The 17,739-nt window shown below is 55.6% G+C and overlaps 8 protein-coding genes across 8 annotated transcripts; 3 read left to right on the top strand and 5 right to left on the bottom strand.

Moving 5' to 3' along the window:
* Window positions 1-21: 21 nt before the first annotated feature.
* BJ171DRAFT_68519 (uncharacterized protein) lies at window positions 22-1,042 on the bottom strand. Its single transcript, XM_053115815.1, has one exon. It carries the CDS (start codon window positions 986-988, stop codon window positions 98-100), a length of 891 nt encoding a protein of 296 aa, XP_052961656.1. The 5' UTR covers window positions 989-1,042; the 3' UTR covers window positions 22-97.
* On the top strand, window positions 1,025-2,847 carry BJ171DRAFT_542407 (uncharacterized protein). The gene is made up of 3 exons (XM_053112968.1): window positions 1,025-1,951; window positions 2,133-2,457; window positions 2,548-2,847. The coding sequence occupies exons 1-3, from the start codon at window positions 1,476-1,478 to the stop codon at window positions 2,818-2,820; spliced, it is 1,074 nt and encodes a 357-aa protein (XP_052961655.1). The 5' UTR covers window positions 1,025-1,475; the 3' UTR covers window positions 2,821-2,847.
* A 382-nt stretch (window positions 2,848-3,229) lies between these two features.
* Window positions 3,230-3,836, bottom strand: BJ171DRAFT_68462 (uncharacterized protein; the record flags this gene model as incomplete). The annotated part of the gene is made up of 1 exon (XM_053115814.1): window positions 3,230-3,836. A coding segment is annotated over one exon (576 nt), but the record flags the coding sequence as incomplete, so codon positions are not given.
* Window positions 3,837-9,155: 5,319 nt separating this feature from the next.
* On the bottom strand, window positions 9,156-10,526 carry BJ171DRAFT_591347 (uncharacterized protein; the record flags this gene model as incomplete). Its single annotated transcript, XM_053114490.1, has 1 exon — window positions 9,156-10,526. One exon carries the CDS (start codon window positions 10,524-10,526, stop codon window positions 9,156-9,158), a length of 1,371 nt encoding a protein of 456 aa, XP_052961653.1.
* Window positions 10,527-11,537: 1,011 nt separating this feature from the next.
* Window positions 11,538-11,870, bottom strand: BJ171DRAFT_591345 (uncharacterized protein; the record flags this gene model as incomplete). Its single annotated transcript, XM_053114489.1, has 1 exon — window positions 11,538-11,870. The coding sequence occupies one exon, from the start codon at window positions 11,868-11,870 to the stop codon at window positions 11,538-11,540; it is 333 nt and encodes a 110-aa protein (XP_052961652.1).
* Window positions 11,871-14,060: 2,190 nt separating this feature from the next.
* BJ171DRAFT_542395 (uncharacterized protein) lies at window positions 14,061-14,827 on the bottom strand. The gene has a single exon (XM_053112967.1). It carries the CDS (start codon window positions 14,401-14,403, stop codon window positions 14,083-14,085), a length of 321 nt encoding a protein of 106 aa, XP_052961651.1. The 5' UTR covers window positions 14,404-14,827; the 3' UTR covers window positions 14,061-14,082.
* BJ171DRAFT_606688 (uncharacterized protein) lies at window positions 14,061-15,198 on the top strand (the record flags this gene model as incomplete). The annotated part of the gene is made up of 1 exon (XM_053115222.1): window positions 14,061-15,198. The coding sequence occupies exon 1, from the start codon at window positions 14,434-14,436 to the stop codon at window positions 15,196-15,198; it is 765 nt and encodes a 254-aa protein (XP_052961650.1). The 5' UTR covers window positions 14,061-14,433.
* A 50-nt stretch (window positions 15,199-15,248) lies between these two features.
* BJ171DRAFT_591342 (uncharacterized protein) lies at window positions 15,249-16,055 on the top strand (the record flags this gene model as incomplete). The annotated part of the gene is made up of 1 exon (XM_053114488.1): window positions 15,249-16,055. One exon carries the CDS (start codon window positions 15,249-15,251, stop codon window positions 16,053-16,055), a length of 807 nt encoding a protein of 268 aa, XP_052961649.1.
* Window positions 16,056-17,739: the final 1,684 nt, after the last annotated feature.

The following is a 17,739-nucleotide window of genomic DNA, read 5'->3' as shown; positions in this document are numbered from 1 at the left end:
ACCGAACTCCAGACAAACGGGGGGAACGGGGGCAACCCGCAGGTATACCCTGCGGTGGCCTGCCTGCGGTGCGTGAAAACGCAAAGCGCAGCACAGGTCACGACCCACTGCGCCGCGCAGTACGCGCAGTACGCGCAGCACAGCGTCGGAGATACCATCTCCTACAGTTTCCGCCGAGGAGGTAGGTGTGGACGACCTTGTCGCGGGTGAAATCGATCTGGTTGGCTTGGATCGGGAAGGGGGCGTTGTTGACGACTTGCTCGTCGGAGAGTACTGCCTTGACGGCGAGCCCGTGGATCAACTTGAAGGAAACCTGGCGCTTGTGGATCACGACGAGCGGCAAGTACTCGTCGCCGCAGACGGCGAACCGATAGCGCAGGTGGTTCTTGGTGTAGCGATCGTTAAAAACGTCGGTCCGATGGAAGTAATCGGCCAGACGTTCCTGGGCCCGGAGGAAGATGTGCCGACGCACACCGGTCTCAACGCGATGATCGCTTTCCCCAGAGGCGTGGGCTCTGCAGAGCGGATCGCCAAAGCGGAATTCGAGCTCGTAGTTGATGCTGAGACCGGTGCGCTTCGCATGGGCAATGTGATCGTAGCAGGAGCTGATGTAATTGCGGAAATCGTCCTTGATCCCACTGATCTGCTGCTGGTGCTGGTAGCCATGATGGGGTTGCTGGCGACGGTGGTACTGGGACTGGGTGCCATTACCTGGATGGTTGCCTTGGGGTGAGTTGCGCATCGTTGTTCGTAGGGATGGGACAAACGGATCTCTACGAGCGTGGAGAAAAAAATGCGGTAGCCACTCGGCGGATGCTCCAGAATATATAGGGGGCGATTCGAGTCTCGGATTGTGGCGCGAGGGAGACAACCAGTAGGGTCTTGGATCATGCGCCGATCGGAACGTAGAGGTCGTTGGTGGGAGGGTCACTTTGCCTCGTGGTAAGAGACAAGAGGATCCACAGGATGCAGCTTGGGAATGCTGCATCTTTAATGCGGTTCCAGAGGGACTGGCGGTTCGGTTTAGTCATCAGATCGTAAACAAGAATGGCCATAAACATGACCAGCACGCTATAGAGTGGGGTCATTGATGTTTGAATGGTGCTGTATTAAAAAAATTTCCAGTTTCCGCTGCCCACCTGAGTCACAATCTGTGCGATGGGGTTGCTGGGGGTTTCAAACTTCTCGCCAGTGATTGGATTGTGAGCGATCTTGGGATCCAGAATGTCCTTCTGAATGTCCTCGAGGAACTTCTCGGGGGTCTTGCTCATGTGGAGATTCCAGGCCTTGGTCAGGGTCTCGCAAACGACCGCCTTGTCGTTGGGAGGCAGGCCAAATGTCTTGTTGTCAATGCGAACGAGGGCAGCCAGAATGAGAATCAAGTAGCCATAGTCGGGGAAGCGGGCAAGAGCATCGGGAATGCATTGCGTCAGCGGACCAACGCGGAGACGGTCGATGGTGCGCAAGTAAACCACATGAGCCAGGGCATAGACGGGGCAGGTGGCATGAGGGTCGATCTGGCGTCCAATGCTCATGTCGCGCTTGAGCTCGTTGCGGTTGAAATAGGGATCGATGACCTGCTCATCGTAGACGGAAATCGAGGACACGTCAGCAGAGACAAAGGCTGGGTTGATCTTTTGGATCAGAGCGTCGACAATATCGTTCTCGACGGATCGGACGATATCGATATTGTTGTCGGCACTGGCCGAGGACCAAATGAACTTTGGGAAGAGCTCGGAGAGCGAGTTGATGACATGGGTCTTGTTGCTGACAGGGTCCTGCTTCAACAGGTCGATGGCAGTCTTGATGCGATTGAAGGTGGGGAGGTGGTAGATGATGTGCTTCAACTGGTTCTCATCCCACTCCTTGATCGGCTGGTCGTGGAAGAAGCGATAGACTTCATCGTGATGGGGGTCGACGGCGGCCATATCCTGGATATGTGTATGTGTTGCTGAACAGAAACATACAAAAAAAACTGGGTGAGCAGTGAACAAGTGAGCAAGCGAGCAGAGAATGAACAAGAGCGGTTACAGTCGCAAGTCCCTGACGGGCTTCACCGGCCAGGACGTCACCGACAGCATCGACATCCCCGCGCTGCTGCAGATGCTCAGCCAACAGGCCCAGACCGGCACCTTCAACAACATCATCATCTCGGGCGGCACCGCAGACAACTTTATCATCGGCAACCAGCTGCCGGCCCCGGGAACGTTCACATCGATCACGGTGACGGGTGGCGTGTGGTTCCTCGATGTCTACGGACACCAGGGATTCATATGGAACCCAGGCACCTTTGGCGGGAATCCATACCCAGGGAGCCTGACGCTGCAGGCGAGTCTGACGGTGGATCAGAGCACACAGCTGGGTGAGATCACCATCGCAAACAACACAATCGAGTCGCAGGGAGATCTGCAGCTCAATCCGGGGACGGGGACGGTCGATCTGGCAGGAGATCTAGCGCTGAGCAACCGGGTATTCATCAGCGTCGAGCGGCTGAGTGCGGCAAACGACAACTCGACACAGATCAGCGTGCTCGTCCAGGCCACTTACATCTCATGGACGCAAGCGGCATCCATCGTGCTGCCGAACGGTGTGCAAGACGGCCACACGAAGATCTTGATGGTGTCGTCGCCCGGCACATCCCCTCTGGTCGTCAAGGGGCGCTTCGTGCCGGTCGTTCGTGGCGGAACCGTTCCATCCGGGCAGAGCTATGCGATCCAGCTGCAATATAGAGGCGAGTCGACGCAGTTCCTGTGGGATAACCAGGTGCAGGCATGGATGATTGTGAATAGCGGTGCAAAGGTGGTGGTCGTGTCGAGCTGAGGCTGGCCTGGCCGGATCGCGGGCAGAAACGCGAGCAAAAACGAATTTTTCGGGTGGGTGGCACGCCAAAATACAAACCACCACGGAGCAAAACCGCCTATCCCCATTCGAGAGGATCGAACCAGAGTTACCATAGGGCAACCACCAAGTCGATTGAATGACGAAAGGTTCAGTGGAGTGTGTGTGTGTTTTTCAGAAAGAGCACGTACGAGGAATCGAACTCCCGGACCCACCATGTCGGTGGCACGCGCTATCGAGTGGACTAAACTCGCTTCTGCTCAACAAGGCACTTCCACGACTCTTGTCCCTTCCCATCCAACCACGTGACCTGCTATGGCCCTGAAGACCTTTCGATCGCATCACCTCGCCCAGCCAGTATATGGCTCTACAGAGACTGCACGAGCGCAAGACCATTCCACTGCGTATATTTGCACCACAAATCACAAATCCTCATCGCTATCCGAGTCGTTGTGACGATCGTCAGATGCAAAGGAGTAGAACATGTCTGGATGGGACTGGGCGAACTTCACAAAGGACAGACGACCCATGGGGTTGAGCATATCGGGCTGGAAAGTCAACACGCGAAGGTCCTCAAAGACGGGGGCGTCCTCAAAAGTCAAGACGGGGGTGTTGCCCATGAACAAGGATTGCAACCTTGGCATCGCACCACCGCAGTCGAGCTTGGTGATGCGAGTGTTCGTGATATCCAGAGTGGTGAGTCGATTCATGGTTGGCATCCCCATGAGCGTGGCGATGCCAGAGTTGCGAGCAGAAAGGTAGCTCAGACGAGGGGTCGGAGGCAGCGTGATGAAGGACACCAGGTTCTCGCAAAAGTCCAGATTGAGCGAATGGAGATTCATGGTCGACACCATGTGTAGGAGATGGTATCTCCGACGCTGTGCTGCGCGTACTGCGCGTACTGCGCGGCGCAGTGGGTCGTGACCTGTGCTGCGCTTTGCGTTTTCACGCACCGCAGGCAGGCCACCGCAGGGTATACCTGCGGGTTGCCCCCGTTCCCCCCGTTTGTCTGGAGTTCGGTTTTATCGTGAATAAACGTAAGTGCTCCCCGAGCTCACCCGTCCGCTAGAGTAGCCTAGCACCGCCCTGTTCTGCCCCGTCCTGTCTTGTCTTGTACCCCCTCCCTCCCCGTCTTGCCCCAACGTCCCAGTAGTGGACGTTACATGGTAGCATCGGAAATCCTCGTCTTGTTTTCGTCCTGTTTGTCCTCTTTCTAGATCCTCAAGCTGGATCCCGCCTCTCTTGCCGACCGACTCTCCTCTCTGTCCCTGGAGCCTGCCCCTGCCATGAGCAACCCCCGCCCACTTCCGGAAGCCTTCCTCAAGACCTTCCGTGCCCCAGTGTTTACTGGGAAGAGCCGCTCCTCCTCGGTGGAGGACTGGCTGCAGCAACTCGAGGACTACCTCGATGCTGCCCAAGTCGCCCCCACCCACCACATCGTCGCCGCCAAGCTCTGCTTAAAGGACCAGGCGTACCGTTGGTACCGCCGCCAAGGGTTCGACGAGCAGAGCGAAGGTGTGTTTGACGACTTCAAGGACCGCCTCCGTCGCCGCTTCGGCAGCCCCAATGCTGAACTCATTGCCCGTGACAAGCTATACTCTCTCGTGCAGCGTGGTTCTGTGACCCGCTACATCGAGGAGTTTGAAGACCTCTCCTCCCAGATTGAGGAGCTGGGCTCTGCTGATGCGATGTACCTCTTCCAGAAGGGCCTCAAGCCCAAGATCAGAGAGTACATCGCCAGCAACCCTGATGCCCGCAAGTCCCTGGACGTGATGATGGACGTTGCCGAGAACCTCGACAACGTCCAGTACCATGGCCGCCAGTTCTACCCGCAGCTGGCAGGCGGCCATCGGTCTCATCACGTCCCAGCCCGTCCGCCTCGCCCGGCCCCGCCCGCAAGACCCATGCCTGAGCCCATGGACGTTGACGTCAACGCCATGGAGGCTCGTGGCCCTCCCCGCTCCCGGTTCCAGCAAGCTGCCACTGTCTCCCCCAAGGACAGACAGAAGCAGGAGGACCTCCGCCATGGTTCCTGCTTCTTCTGTCACCGACCGGGACACCAGGCCAAGGAGTGCCCCATGAAGTCGGGAAACGGCCGACCCTACTAGGTGGCTCTGGAGCCCTAGTAGGAGACCAACGCCGTGGATTGCTCAATGCAGTCCACGCGTCTCCAGAGGAAGTTCACCTCGCCCCCTCCCCCGAAGGAGAAACAAACCAAGTGTTGTGCGTCGTGCGAGAGGTGCATGGTGGCGCAAGCCGCCTGCCTCTCCACGAACGTGAAGAGAAAACCAAAATTGAAAACCAAAACAAAAAAGAAAATCAAGAACCCTTGAGGGACAGGACCGCCTGTGCCCTCACCCCTGTCAAGTCGTGTGTGTCGGATGCTTCCGACATGTGTCCGCAAGCCGTGGACGTCGTGTGCAATGGCGTGCTGACGCCGCAGGCCCCCGCAATGGCCGAACCCTATCCAAAATGTCCGAGTGGCCGTGATGAAGCCAACCAAGACCAAGTGTCGCCCGTTCCCCCAAGTCAAGTCATGGTGCAGGAGGCTGTGCAGGAGGACCATGAAGAGTCCCTGCTGTACCTCCCTGCCACCGTCCAAGGTCACACCGTCCGAATGATGGTGGACTCTGGAGCAAGCTGCAACTTTGTCAGCAGACGCTTGCTCCAGGAGCTCAACATACATGCAACCAAGAAGAAGTCGCCGATGAGTGTGGCGCTTGCAGACGATCGTGTGCAGCAGTGCACACACCAAGTGGTCCTGCGAGTGGCCCTCCATCCCAAGTACCATCCTGTCCTGTTGTTCCAAGTGATCGACACCAAGTTCGATGCCATCCTCGGCATGAGCTGGCTTGCTCGTGCCGAGCCGACTCCAGTCGTCGACTGGAAAGGCCGCACTGTCCGTGTTGGCCCTGACATTGTCCTGCAGGGCATGGCCTCACCCAACATGCCACCTCTCCTCTCAGCCATGCAATTCAAGAGGCTGATCAAGAAGGACACGTCGTTCCTCTGTGTCGTGCGTGAGGTCGACGACACCGACCAAGCCGGTCCCGGTCCCCCGCCTGTGGTGACCAAGCTGCTCGACGAGTACAAGGACGTATTCCCCGACCAGTTGCCACAATGCCTGCCACCCCAACGCACCGTCGATCATCGCATCGACATCGAACCAGGCTCGTCGCCTCCGTCAAGACCGACGTACCAACTGTCGCTGACGGAGATGGACGAACTCAAGCGCCAGTTGGATGACCTCCTCGCCCATGGGTTCATCCGCCCGAGCCAGTCACCGTATGGTGCACCAGTGCTCTTTGTCAAGAAGAAAGAAGGTGATCTCAGGATGTGCGTCGACTATCGCGCACTAAACAAACAGACCATCAAGAACACCTACCCGTTGCCCAGGATCGACGAGTTGATGGATCGTCTGAGTGGAGCAAAGGTCTTTAGCAAGATAGACCTCCGCTCAGGCTACCATCAGATCCGCATCCACGAGGATGATGTCCACAAGACCGCCTTCAGGACTCGCTACGGACTGTACGAGTTCCTAGTGCTGCCGTTCGGATTGACGAACGCACCTGCCACGTTCATGCAGCTGATGAACGATGTGTTCCGCCAAGAGCTCGACAACTCTGTCATCGTGTACCTGGATGATATCCTTGTGTACAGCAAGGATGAAGCGACCCATGAAGGTCATGTCGCCCGCGTGCTGGCCAAGCTACGCGAGCACAAGTTGTATGCCAAACTGTCCAAGTGTGAGTTCTTCAAGAATCAAGTCCCGTTCCTGGGACACGTTGTCTCAGGAAGAGGAATCGAAGTCGACCCCGCCAAGGTCAAGTCTGTGGTCGAGTGGCCGCCGCTCGCATGCGTCTCTGACGTGCAGTCGTTTCTCGGTCTCGTCAACTACTACCGCCGATTCATCCCCGATCTGGCGCGCACTGCCGGTCCACTCACAGACCTACTCCGCAAAGAGTGCCCCTTCGTGTGGGACCACCCACAACGCCAAGCGTTCGAGACCCTCAAGCACGCCTTGACGAACGCTCCTGTCCTCGCTGTGTTCGACCCGAACACGGATGTCTCCGTGCACACCGACGCCTCCGACTTTGCGGTGGGAGCTGTTTTGATGCAGGAGGGAAGGCCCGTTGCCTTCGAGTCGCGCAAACTGTCCCAACACGAGATCAACTATCCCGTGCACGAGAAGGAGCAGCTTGCGATCATCTACGCGCTGCAGAAGTTCCGAGTGTACCTCCACGGTACCGCCAAGCCCTTCAAGATTGTGACGGACCACCAGTCACTGCGTTACCTCGACACCAAGAAGAACCTGAGCCGACGCCAAGCGCGATGGATGGAGTTCCTCGCCGAGTACAACTACGAGGTTGTATACCAGAAAGGCAAACTCAATGTGGTGCCTGACGCACTGTCCCGACGCCCCGACTACCAATTGGCGTCACTGTACGAGTCGACTGTCAGTGTCGACAACACGATGCTGGATGTTGTCCGAGACAACATCGCCAACGACAAACAGTTCGGAGAACTGTTCCGAAAGGTGTCTAAGCTCCCCAAGGACGACGAATCATCCGAGTACACAGTGCGTGATGGCCTGCTCCTCCTGAAGAAGGACAGCCGTGTCTGTGTGCCGGACATTCCGTCGTTGAAGACCAAGTTGCTCCAAGAGGTCCACGACTCGCCCCTCGCTGGACACTTTGGAGTCGAGAAGACATACGACCGACTGGCCAAAGTCGCATACTGGCCTGGAATGAAGCGCACCGTCGAGAAGTACATCGAGTCCTGCCATACCTGCAAGATGGTCAAGTCACGCACGACCCGAGAGCAAGGATTGCTGCAACCCCTGCCTGTTCCCGACCGCCCCTGGACCAGCATGTCCATGGATCTCATCACGCATCTACCGACGACCAAGTTGGACCACGATGCAATCGCTGTCTTTGTCGACAGGTTCAGCAAGATGGCACACTTTGTGCCGTGCCAGACGACATGCTCCGCGCCTGACCTTGCACTGCTGTTCTTCAAGCATGTGTTCAAGCACCACGGCCTCCCAAAGTCCATCGTCAGTGATCGAGACCCCCGATTCACCTCCTTGTTTTGGACAAGTCTGTTCGACCATCTCGGCACCAAGCTGAACATGTCAACCTCGCACCACCAACAAACGGATGGACAGTCCGAGCGGACGATCCGCACCCTCGAGCAATACCTGAGGACATACGCCTCGACCAGCCAAGACGACTGGGACATACAGCTGAGTCATGCAGAGTTTGCATACAACACCGCCAAGTCGAGCACAACTGGCTTGAGCCCCTTTGAGGCGCTCTACGGATTCCAGCCTGATGTTCCCACCTCCTTGACACTGACCGAGTCCACGGCTGGATTGCCTCCCAAACCAAGTGCCTTTGTCAAAGATCATCAAGTCCGACACAAGATGATCGCCGACGCGCTCACGGATGCGCAACAAGTGATGGCGAAGTACTACGACCGCCGACACCAGGATGTCTCCTTTGAAGTTGGAGACCTTGTCTACCTGGACGCCGACAACATCAAGGTCCCCGAAGCCCAGTCAAAGAAGTTGTTGCCCAAGTACCGAGGACCGTTCAAGATAGCGGCCCGACCCAGTCCCCTCAACTACCTGTTGGACTTGCCACCTGGAAGCAAGCTCCATCCTGTCTTCCATGTGTCCAAGCTGCGTCGCCACACGACCCGCAGTCCAGCACAGTTCCCCGACGCCGACGAAGGTGTCCCGGACGACGCACCACTGGAAGACGACCTCGGACAATACTATACTCAAGAATATGAAGTCGAAAGGATCGTGAGGCACAAGAAAGTGGCTGATGGGTCACTTCGGTTTTATGTCAAGTGGGTTGGTTACCCACACTCGGGCAACACATGGCAAACACTGGAGGACTTGTCCCATGCACCCGAGGAGCTGAGTAAATACGGTAAACACCTCGAGGAGCCCCAAATAAAGAGCACACGCAGGGCTCCTCGCAGGAAGCCTTCTTAAGTGTGGGAGTGTAGGAGATGGTATCTCCGACGCTGTGCTGCGCGTACTGCGCGTACTGCGCGGCGCAGTGGGTCGTGACCTGTGCTGCGCTTTGCGTTTTCACGCACCGCAGGCAGGCCACCGCAGGGTATACCTGCGGGTTGCCCCCGTTCCCCCCGTTTGTCTGGAGTTCGGTTTTATCGTGAATAAACGTAAGTGCTCCCCGAGCTCACCCGTCCGCTAGAGTAGCCTAGCACCGCCCTGTTCTGCCCCGTCCTGTCTTGTCTTGTACCCCCTCCCTCCCCGTCTTGCCCCAACGTCCCAGTAGTGGACGTTACACCATGCTGAGCCCATCAAAGGATACGATGCTCGTGCCAGACATCGAGAGAAACTCTAGTTGGTGGGCATGGGGGAAGCCACGCAGACTGATCAAGTTGTTGAAGCCGTCGAGTTTGAGTTCCCGGAGCATGGGGAGGCGAGGGGGGAAGTGCCTGAGAGACGCTGGTGAATTGGCACAACGTGGGGATACGACAAGCGTTTCCAAGCGAGGCATCTCCTGGGGCATTCCGCGGAATGACTTGATCTCACGTACACTCGTGAACATGAAGCACTGAATGGCAGGGAGTGACTTTGGCAGACCCTGTAGGTCAGGAACATCGCACCAATTGATGGTGAGGGATGTCAGCGCCGGCCAGTGAATGGGAAAGTCGTGAAACCCATAGGGGATGTTGCAGTCGCTGAATGAAAGCGAATCCAGCGTCGCGGCGACTGTTTGAAACACACCGAAGGTTAAGATGGTCGAGGACTGGCCAATCGAGATGTGTCGAAGGGAGGTACCAACGAAAGCATACTGTGTGCTCATCATGAACACAAAGTTGCTCAGAGTGAGCACCTCGACATTGGGTGTCGTGGGGAGCTTGGTGGGCTCGAAGCGACTCATGGAGCCATAGTACTCGATTTGACTGGCGCCTTCAAAGCAAACTGCGCCTGGGATTCTAGTCGCAATATCTGCAGGGAGTCTGATGTGGGCACGCGGTGCGAGGCTCTTCACCATGGAAACGACCATCGCGAGGTAGACCGGGGATGCGGCGAATTCGGTGGTGTCGCGCTGATGGTACACCAAGAACTCGGTCCAGATCAGCTCCTTCGATATGAAGAAAGCGACATCGATCGATTCAGGGGTGAACTCGAGCATGTTGATTTTGTATACGCCGCGGTTGAAGAAGTGAAGGCATGCGCTGCCAGCACTGGTATTGCGGGCACTGATATCGATGTCTTGATCCTCTGGAGCCGCTCTGCTGACGATTCGGTTGATGACCAGCAGACGATGGGTGCGCTCCATCATTGCCTTCAGAGTGGGGCGATCGACCATGGCTCGAACGGCATCGAGGAGCGGCGACATCGGGTACAAGGCGTACTCCCACAGGCGGGCCTCGAATGGAGCAGGAATGTCGCTGCGACGGTGGATGAACGATCCGATCGCACGCAGGACAGAGTAGTGATCCCCGTCTGCGATGGTGTACTTGGGGAGCTTGACGACGCTGCGGTAGACCTCGGGCCACCATACCTGGTTGGACGGGTTCAAGTAGTGGTGGGTTGCTTGGTTGACACGCGAGAGGACCACAAAGTCGCGGATACCAAGGTATCCCCCGTCGATCAGGAGGATGAGGATGATGGCAGATGCGTTGGAATCGTCAAAGGGCATGGTGGCGAGGGAAGGTAGCGACCATCTCACGGCCCACACCCGGCCTGCTATTTATGTGAGGAATCGGAGTCGGAGGCGGAGACAGAGTTGGCGGAGGGAGACTACTTTTTATTGGCGATGGCATACTCCACTGTCATGCGAACAAGCCGCATGTGGAGTTTGAACAGGACCATCAAAACAACAAGATACACTGCGATTTTGTTCAAGTTGATGGGATGAGCTTTGTACTGGCAACGGAAGATCACCTCGCAATTGCTCACCACCACTCCATACACTCTGTGGTTGATGGCAAAGATCAGATCGCGCATCAGGAAGTGCCTGGCGTGAATGGCCACCTGGCAGAGGCGATCAAAGCGATAGAGATCCTGCAGGAACGAGGGACCGACGGCCTTGGTGGCGGAGATATCGAGGTGGGTCAGGTTGGGACACTTGGCAGGCAGATGTGCGAGGGTCGTCAGATTGGGTGGAGTGCTCAAGCTCTCGACATGGGGGAGGACAGGCAGATCCCCCATGTCGGTGGTGTCTTCGAAGCACTCGCAGAAACGCAAATCCACGATGATATTGCCATTGTTGAGGTGATCGCGAAGATCACCCCAAGGATCGGTGATGTTGTCCCAGCGACAGACCACGAACATCTGGGGAACGACGCCGGGTGCGTCGGGGCTCTCGGTCTGGGGAGAAAGAAACAAAGCGTCAGGGGCAAGGTGGGCGCCTGGAAGGGTGTATGGTGCGAGGCGTGGTGTCGTACCTTGGGGCACGAACAATGCTGCTTGTCGTCATGGCCCAGTTCGTCGATGAAGACAAAGGCCCTCTCAGTCAGGGCATCCACGAGAGCGTCGGCGTTGGAATGCTTGGAAGACATGGTGGTTGCTCTGAAGGGAACATGCGCTGGTGCAGGTGAAAGGGGGAGGTCGCAGAGGGGCGGCTTAAATGGCGAGGCAGGGGGTCCCGTTGGCCGCAGAGGCCATCATCTGCACGGCGGCGTTTCGCGAGCTATCCACCCCACACACCCTAAGCCACGAGGGTGGACGAAGGTTCGAACAGCTCAAAGGGCTGCTTGTTCATGATGACGTTGAGCGAGGCATAGAAGGCGATGGCCAGCGCGAGAGCGAGTACCTTGTCGTGCGAGGCGGTCCAGACGATGAGGAACATGATGAGGAGCTTGAACCAGACCTTGTTGAAGAGGTTTTGGATCGACTGAGGCAGCGCGGGAGCGGCCAGACCGCCATAGAGAACCAGGGCGATGGTCAACAGCGAGTTGAAGACGGGGTTGTCGAGCTCGTGAGTCAGCACCGAGTTCACATTCTGTGTGGACGATTGGATGTTTTGGAACAGAGAAGACATGGGTGTGGATCACAGAGTGTTGCTACTGAGATGCCAGAAAAAAATTATATGTACTGTTATCAAACTAGTTTATTGACTGCAGTCCATGGCTCAGAGGCTAGATATTTTCAACCTGAATGACACGCATCGTGGCGGTCTCGAAAGCGATGAATCGAAAGCCATTGTGGAGTTCTATCTGGACAACCCCAGTGCTGCCTTGAGCAACAATTACCGGCATGTCCTCACCGATACCAACCACGACCAGCGTTCCTTTGAGCCGCGCCACTATTTTGCTGGTGTTGGGTTCTCTCCCGAGCTCACCCGTCAGCTGGTTGCCGAGAAGATGACCTTCCGCGATGTATTCAAGCGCATCAAGACCATCGTTCTCAAGATCATCAAGCAGGTGGCCAAGAAGAACAGCGGTAATGACACTGCCCCGACCTGGAACTCGCGTTACGCCATCATGAAGACCTTCCAGAGCGCCTCCATCTTCAGCATGCCCATGACCATGCTTGTGTACGACACGATGCAGGGGGTGTACAACACCTTTGATGACTTTCTGAGGGATCTCGAAGACAAGATCACCTCGGGCTTTATCGAAGACCTCTACACCCAGATTGCAGTCAATCTTCCGTCGCAGCGCGCCTTGGGTTTGCGGGTGCTTGCCGTGTGTGTTGTCGTGACCAAATACAAGAACATCATCGAAAAGAAGCTCGATCTGAAGCGATACTCGAACGAAGTCTGGAAACAACTTACCGTGGGGCTTCTGACGTACATTCCGTTCAATACACGGGCCAAAGACCAGGATGGAACACGATTAGATAACGCCAATTTCCCTGAAGTCAAATATTACAAATCGCTTATACCCTTCGATGTTGCCTTCATCAACCGCCGAGAGATACAGGTTCTGTTGGTGTTCAAGCGATACCTGCTTGACCCGATGCAGGTCCTGTACATGAAGGCACATTCAAACGCCGGCCACAAATCCATCGACCCCAGCAAGCCACTCGACTTTACCGCAGCTCGCATCCAGTTCTGCGGTCTCCGTAACGCTTTCACATCCTATGTCATCAACCGAGTCATCAAGCCTCCGTCAAACCTGGATCCGTTCGACTGGTTCGACAATGTCTACACCATCGGCCTGCCTGCATATCTGATGGATCTCTTCCAGATCGCCTTCAAAGCCTCCAATACCGATGTCCTCTCCGGTATCCTACAGCTCATATTTGTGGAGTTCTTCAGTGTCCTGGCCATCCTCACATGGATGGAAAAGTATCAGTACAGAAAGGAAGATCCGGAGTTCAACCGAGACTTCAGCGTGTCGCCCGAGGATATCCTTGGTTATGTCAAGTTGGAGTTCACTCCTGCCACGCAGAACGACTACATCAACAAGCAGACCATCCAGGGATATGTCATTTCCACGATCATGACGGGTGACCAACCTGATCAGCTGTGGCACATCCTCTATCCGCAGAATCACCACCGTCGTGTCGTTGATATGATCAAATCGATCATGGAAGGTGATGTAGCCTTCACAAAGATCTATCCCGGAGACAACGCCGGTACAAAGTATGCCACCACACATATCATTTCAATGGTCCCGACCAATAAAATCGTTCCAGTGACTCCAGCTGCTGGGCCGGAATATCCAGATGCCAATCAGTTCCAAAATAATTTGATTCGCCGTGGAATCCATCCCGTACCCGCTGATAATCCACCTGCAATATATAACGACACTGCCGACCGTACAAACCGATGGAAACAAGACACGAAACTTACATGTCGATATCTTGTGGGTTGGAGTTATATCGACGAGTTGATCATGGTCCCGTTCTTCATCGACACTCAGTTCTTCAACATCGAGGAGCCCACCGAAAGCAAGCATTACAAGATAGCTCGTGGCATTGTCCCAAAGCAATATTACAACTTTCCACGAATTGGTACAGCGCTGAATAGAGGGCAACCACCTGTCGATACAGTTACCAATTGGGGGGCCCCAGATGACAGATTACAAGTAGAGCAGGGACGTTTGAACTTGGAAGTGGTCGGTATCAAACGAGTTCGTGCCTTCAACCAGGCATATACTGCTCTCCTTATAGCTCAGAACAATCTGAACGATGCCGTGACGACTCTTAACGGCGTGAGACCAGGGAACGATTTCAGGGCCCGATTGGACGCTTATAAAGATGCCTTGAATAAGGTAGCACTTACCGAATCGTTCGTGGATGTCATGTCACCGTATCAATACGCAAAGCGAGACGACTTCCTGTTCCCTTCCAATGTCCAGTTCCCTCTCATGAGCTTTGTCTCGACACTGCACAAGAACCTGGAGAAGGCCACCCCAAACAAGAGCAATGTGCCCAACCCTGGTAGAGGCCAGCGACACCACTTCATGTTCACCAACAACAGCCCTGTCGAGTTCACAAAGGACTCGCTCGAGGTGGTCATCACCGACCTTTCTGGCTTCAATGATCTCAACTTTGTCCTTGAGAAGAGTGCCCATAGCCGACTCCTGCACGACCAGGAAGATGAATGAGTGCGCAGCGATGGTCATTGAAATTTTGGTGTGCTGGGTTGAGGGAAAATGAAATACGGTTTCACTGCTGACACGCCGACTGAGCAAGAAACGGGTATCGCCATGTCAACACCAATGCCTACCGTCGCTGACGACAAGCGCTTCATCCTGCGTGTCTGCCGTTCGTTGGCCGTTGATGACTTTATCGCCGCCGGTGCCATCGGTCTATATCAGCGGCTTCTGATCAACTACAGCGACCACCTTCCCTGCAAAGACAACACGGTCTTGTGCATCGCCATAGTTTGTCTCATACTCAAGATCGAGCTTGACTATGAATATCTCGACACAACCCGCATCATCACCACCGCTCAGGCGGCCAGGTCGCTGTTGGCTGGGGGCGATGCAAAGAAATCCAACTGGTCATTGGGAAGTATCAGTACCAGCAAGGAGCGACATGCATTTTACAAATCGATATGGAGCCAAATCTCCAGCGAGGAGCGTCGCATTCTATCGTTGCTCGAGGGAAACGTCATCCCTGAAAACCAGACACAAGTCAATCCAATGGCCATCCTTTACACGATTACTCAAAACTGGAAAAAGGAGCAGCGTGTCTTCAGGAAGCTCGTTCAAGACCAAATTCTCGAACTCAGTATCGAGACAGACATGCTATCGACCCATGAACCCAGGGCCGTCATACTTGCCGTCATTCAACATGAGGCTCGTGAGCGTGGGCTCCCACTTCTGGTGATCAGTGAAACCGATGCTCAGTTGATGGCCGACGAGCGCATGATCGACATGGTCTCCGCCGCCTGCGCAAAAACGAAACCGCAGTAAACCTTTCCATTCAGTACATAGCATAACCCCCCTCACCATCGCACGCAAGCATGAACACCGGCAGCGCCAGATTCGGCGAGACCTTCATCAATCTCAGCATCAACCCACACGACGTTACCTTCAAGCGTGATGGTATCGTGGGCGAAGATCGCTTCCTGCGTTATCAGCCGTCGATCTCGGATCCGCAGCCGGCTCCGTGTCCATCCGAATTGTCCCTGGCACCGCTGTCTCTTGTGGATCGCGGTAACCCCGCCTTCCAGCCGAAATCGATGGTCTGCTCCTACATGGACCATATCTACACCGACACAGATATGGAGCCCGCAGCGCCGCTATCCACCGAATCGAAGCAAGACCACCTCTTGTGTTGGTGGTGCGCCCACCACATCGAGGGAAACCCCGTCGGCTACCCGACCAAGATGCGTGGGGAAAAATACGAGTGCCGCGGGTACTTTTGCAGCTTTGAATGTGCCATGGCATACGTGCGCGACAAGCCATGCAAGCAGTCGATCCCGCTCCTCGGCAGCATGTACCGGGCCATCACGGGCAACTCACCTCTGTCGCTGAAGAAGGCACCGCCCCGGGAAGCACTGACCTGTTTCGGCGGCACGATGAGCATCGAGCAATTCAGAAGTCACTTTGACAACTCCAACACTATCGTGCGGGTCAAGCACCATCCATACATTGACATCAAAGCACAGAGCATCGACGAGATTCCGCTCTCCACGACGAGCAACCCGATCCCATCCGTCGCCAACTCGAACCAGGAGCAGACCGTGTACAATACCTTTGGATCGGTGTTTGTAAGGAGTGAACAAGCGCAAGGACGAAGACCAAGTGCTTGGTATGAGCTTTATTAGCTTTTAGCCCCGAACACCAAAGAACAAGTTTTGTTCGAACTGGTGTTCAACATAGGCTCAGACATGCAGGGCTATTTATAGACCGGGAGAAGGTCGAGGGGCAAAAGTGGGCGAGAAGGGTGGAGCATCACAGAGAAGCGAGAAGGGGGTGCGAGAGTGGCTGGTGTGCAAGCGAGAGAGGCTTGGCACAGCCCGGGGACATGTGCCGAGCGGTGGGGGAGGCAGGAAACCAGTAGACGCGGGTGGCAACGGCGCGTGCTCATGCATGGGGGCAAACAAACACGTGGGGACTCATGATTGGTGCGGAGGGCGAGAGCATGCGGGACAATCTCATTGGTCCGTTGTGATGCTGGTCATCACACTATCTCCTCCTTAAACTACGGCGTGTTCCATCTTGAGTTCTCCTGGGGCCAGGCTTGTCTGGGTAGCGTCGGTGGTACTCCGCGGCCACCGTTGGGGCAAAGACAATGTCGGCGGGCTCCCAACTTCGATCGGTGACCGGGTAGCCTTTCCAATCGATGAGATAGTCACGCAGAGCGTGAAGTTCGGGCTCGGACAGTGAGTACAGAGGCCCGAACTTTGGCGACTTGCCCGGCTCCAAGTCAATGGGGCAGTCATAAGGGCGATGCGGAGGCAAGGAGTCAGCTTCCTGTTTAGAGAAAACAGACAGGAAGTCCTTGTACTCCGCAGGCACTTCGACAGTCGCAGTGCTCGGCTCGTCAGTGGGCAGGACATGGACCTGAAAGATGGTCAGGGGTTGCGTTCCATGCCTGCATGCATCCAAAGACTCGCGCATCGAGCGGTAATCAATGCTGCAGACGCGGAGAGGAGCGTCCGAGCTGAGAGGAGGGGCGTGGACAAGGTCAGAATAATGTTCGACGGTTACTTTATTCTGAACAATGTCCGAAGAACAAACAACAGGAGGAGGTACATCAAGGAGGGAAAGAGAACTGACAACAGAAGAAGGGGTTTGGGAAGAGCGAAGGGGTTCGGGAGGAACAAGACAAGAAGGGGAAGACGAAGGTGGGAGCGTAGGAGAGGAGCTTAGATCAATCAAAGGAGTGGAATCATCAAGAAGGGGAGTGACATTGGAGGAAGTGGAGCAAGACGAAAGAGAAGTAGTGCATGGAGAGGGGTCGGAATCAACAGAAGGAGGGAGACAAAGAAGACCGCGAGACCAGACAATCTTGGGCTCGGCGGTGCGCAACCAAGGAAAGCCAAGGATAAGTGGTTGATGTGGAGACCTGATCACATCGAACCGAAGGCGTTGCGAGACGTCCCCGAGAATCACCTCGAGTGGAGCAGTCTCGCGGAGGATGGGGCCAGACGACAGCGGCTTACCATCCACGCCTTCCACTGCCAAGGGCGAAGCCTTGGAGCAGGTGGGGACAGAGTGTCGAGCAACAAAGTCCTCGTCGATAAAGTTGCCAGAGGCACCAGAATCGACAAGTCCTTCGCACGACAGAGAATCACCAGAAGGAAGACGAACAGCGACGGGAACAACCAACGAGCAACGACGAACAGACGAAACACAAGACTTTGGTTCGGTACCAGCTTCGGCACCAGGGTTGCGGCTAGCACAGACAGTTAACTTTGCCGAGGGTTGGCAGGACAGCTCAGGTATTTGCACCTGTGGATGAGGTGCAGTTCCCAGTGACACCAGAGGTGCCACGGGTACTATGCC

The sequence above is a fragment of the Polychytrium aggregatum genome (genome assembly GCF_025602895.1).
Source record: "Polychytrium aggregatum strain JEL109 chromosome Unknown BJ171scaffold_146, whole genome shotgun sequence".
Taxonomy (NCBI): Eukaryota; Fungi; Chytridiomycota; class Chytridiomycetes; order Polychytriales; genus Polychytrium; species Polychytrium aggregatum.
Note: the sequence above shows the minus strand (reverse complement) of the source record. Positions and strands in the feature narration are given on the sequence as shown.

What these genes read in the sequence shown, in the direction of transcription:
- BJ171DRAFT_68519 (XM_053115815.1), bottom strand. Translation starts at nt 988, where the DNA reads ATGCAGCATTCCCAAGCTGCATCCTGTGGATCCTCTTGTCTCTTACCA.
- BJ171DRAFT_542407 (XM_053112968.1), top strand. Translation starts at nt 1,476, where the DNA reads ATGAGCCAGGGCATAGACGGGGCAGGTGGCATGAGGGTCGATCTGGCG. An exon ending in CTGGATATGTGTATGTGTTG is followed by an intron (nt 1,952 to 2,132) that starts CTGAACAGAAAC and finishes CCAGACCGGCAC; the next exon opens with CTTCAACAACATCATCATCT. An exon ending in ATCTGGCAGGAGATCTAGCG is followed by an intron (nt 2,458 to 2,547) that starts CTGAGCAACCGG and finishes CAGGCCACTTAC; the next exon opens with ATCTCATGGACGCAAGCGGC.
- BJ171DRAFT_542395 (XM_053112967.1), bottom strand. Translation starts at nt 14,403, where the DNA reads ATGACCATCGCTGCGCACTCATTCATCTTCCTGGTCGTGCAGGAGTCG.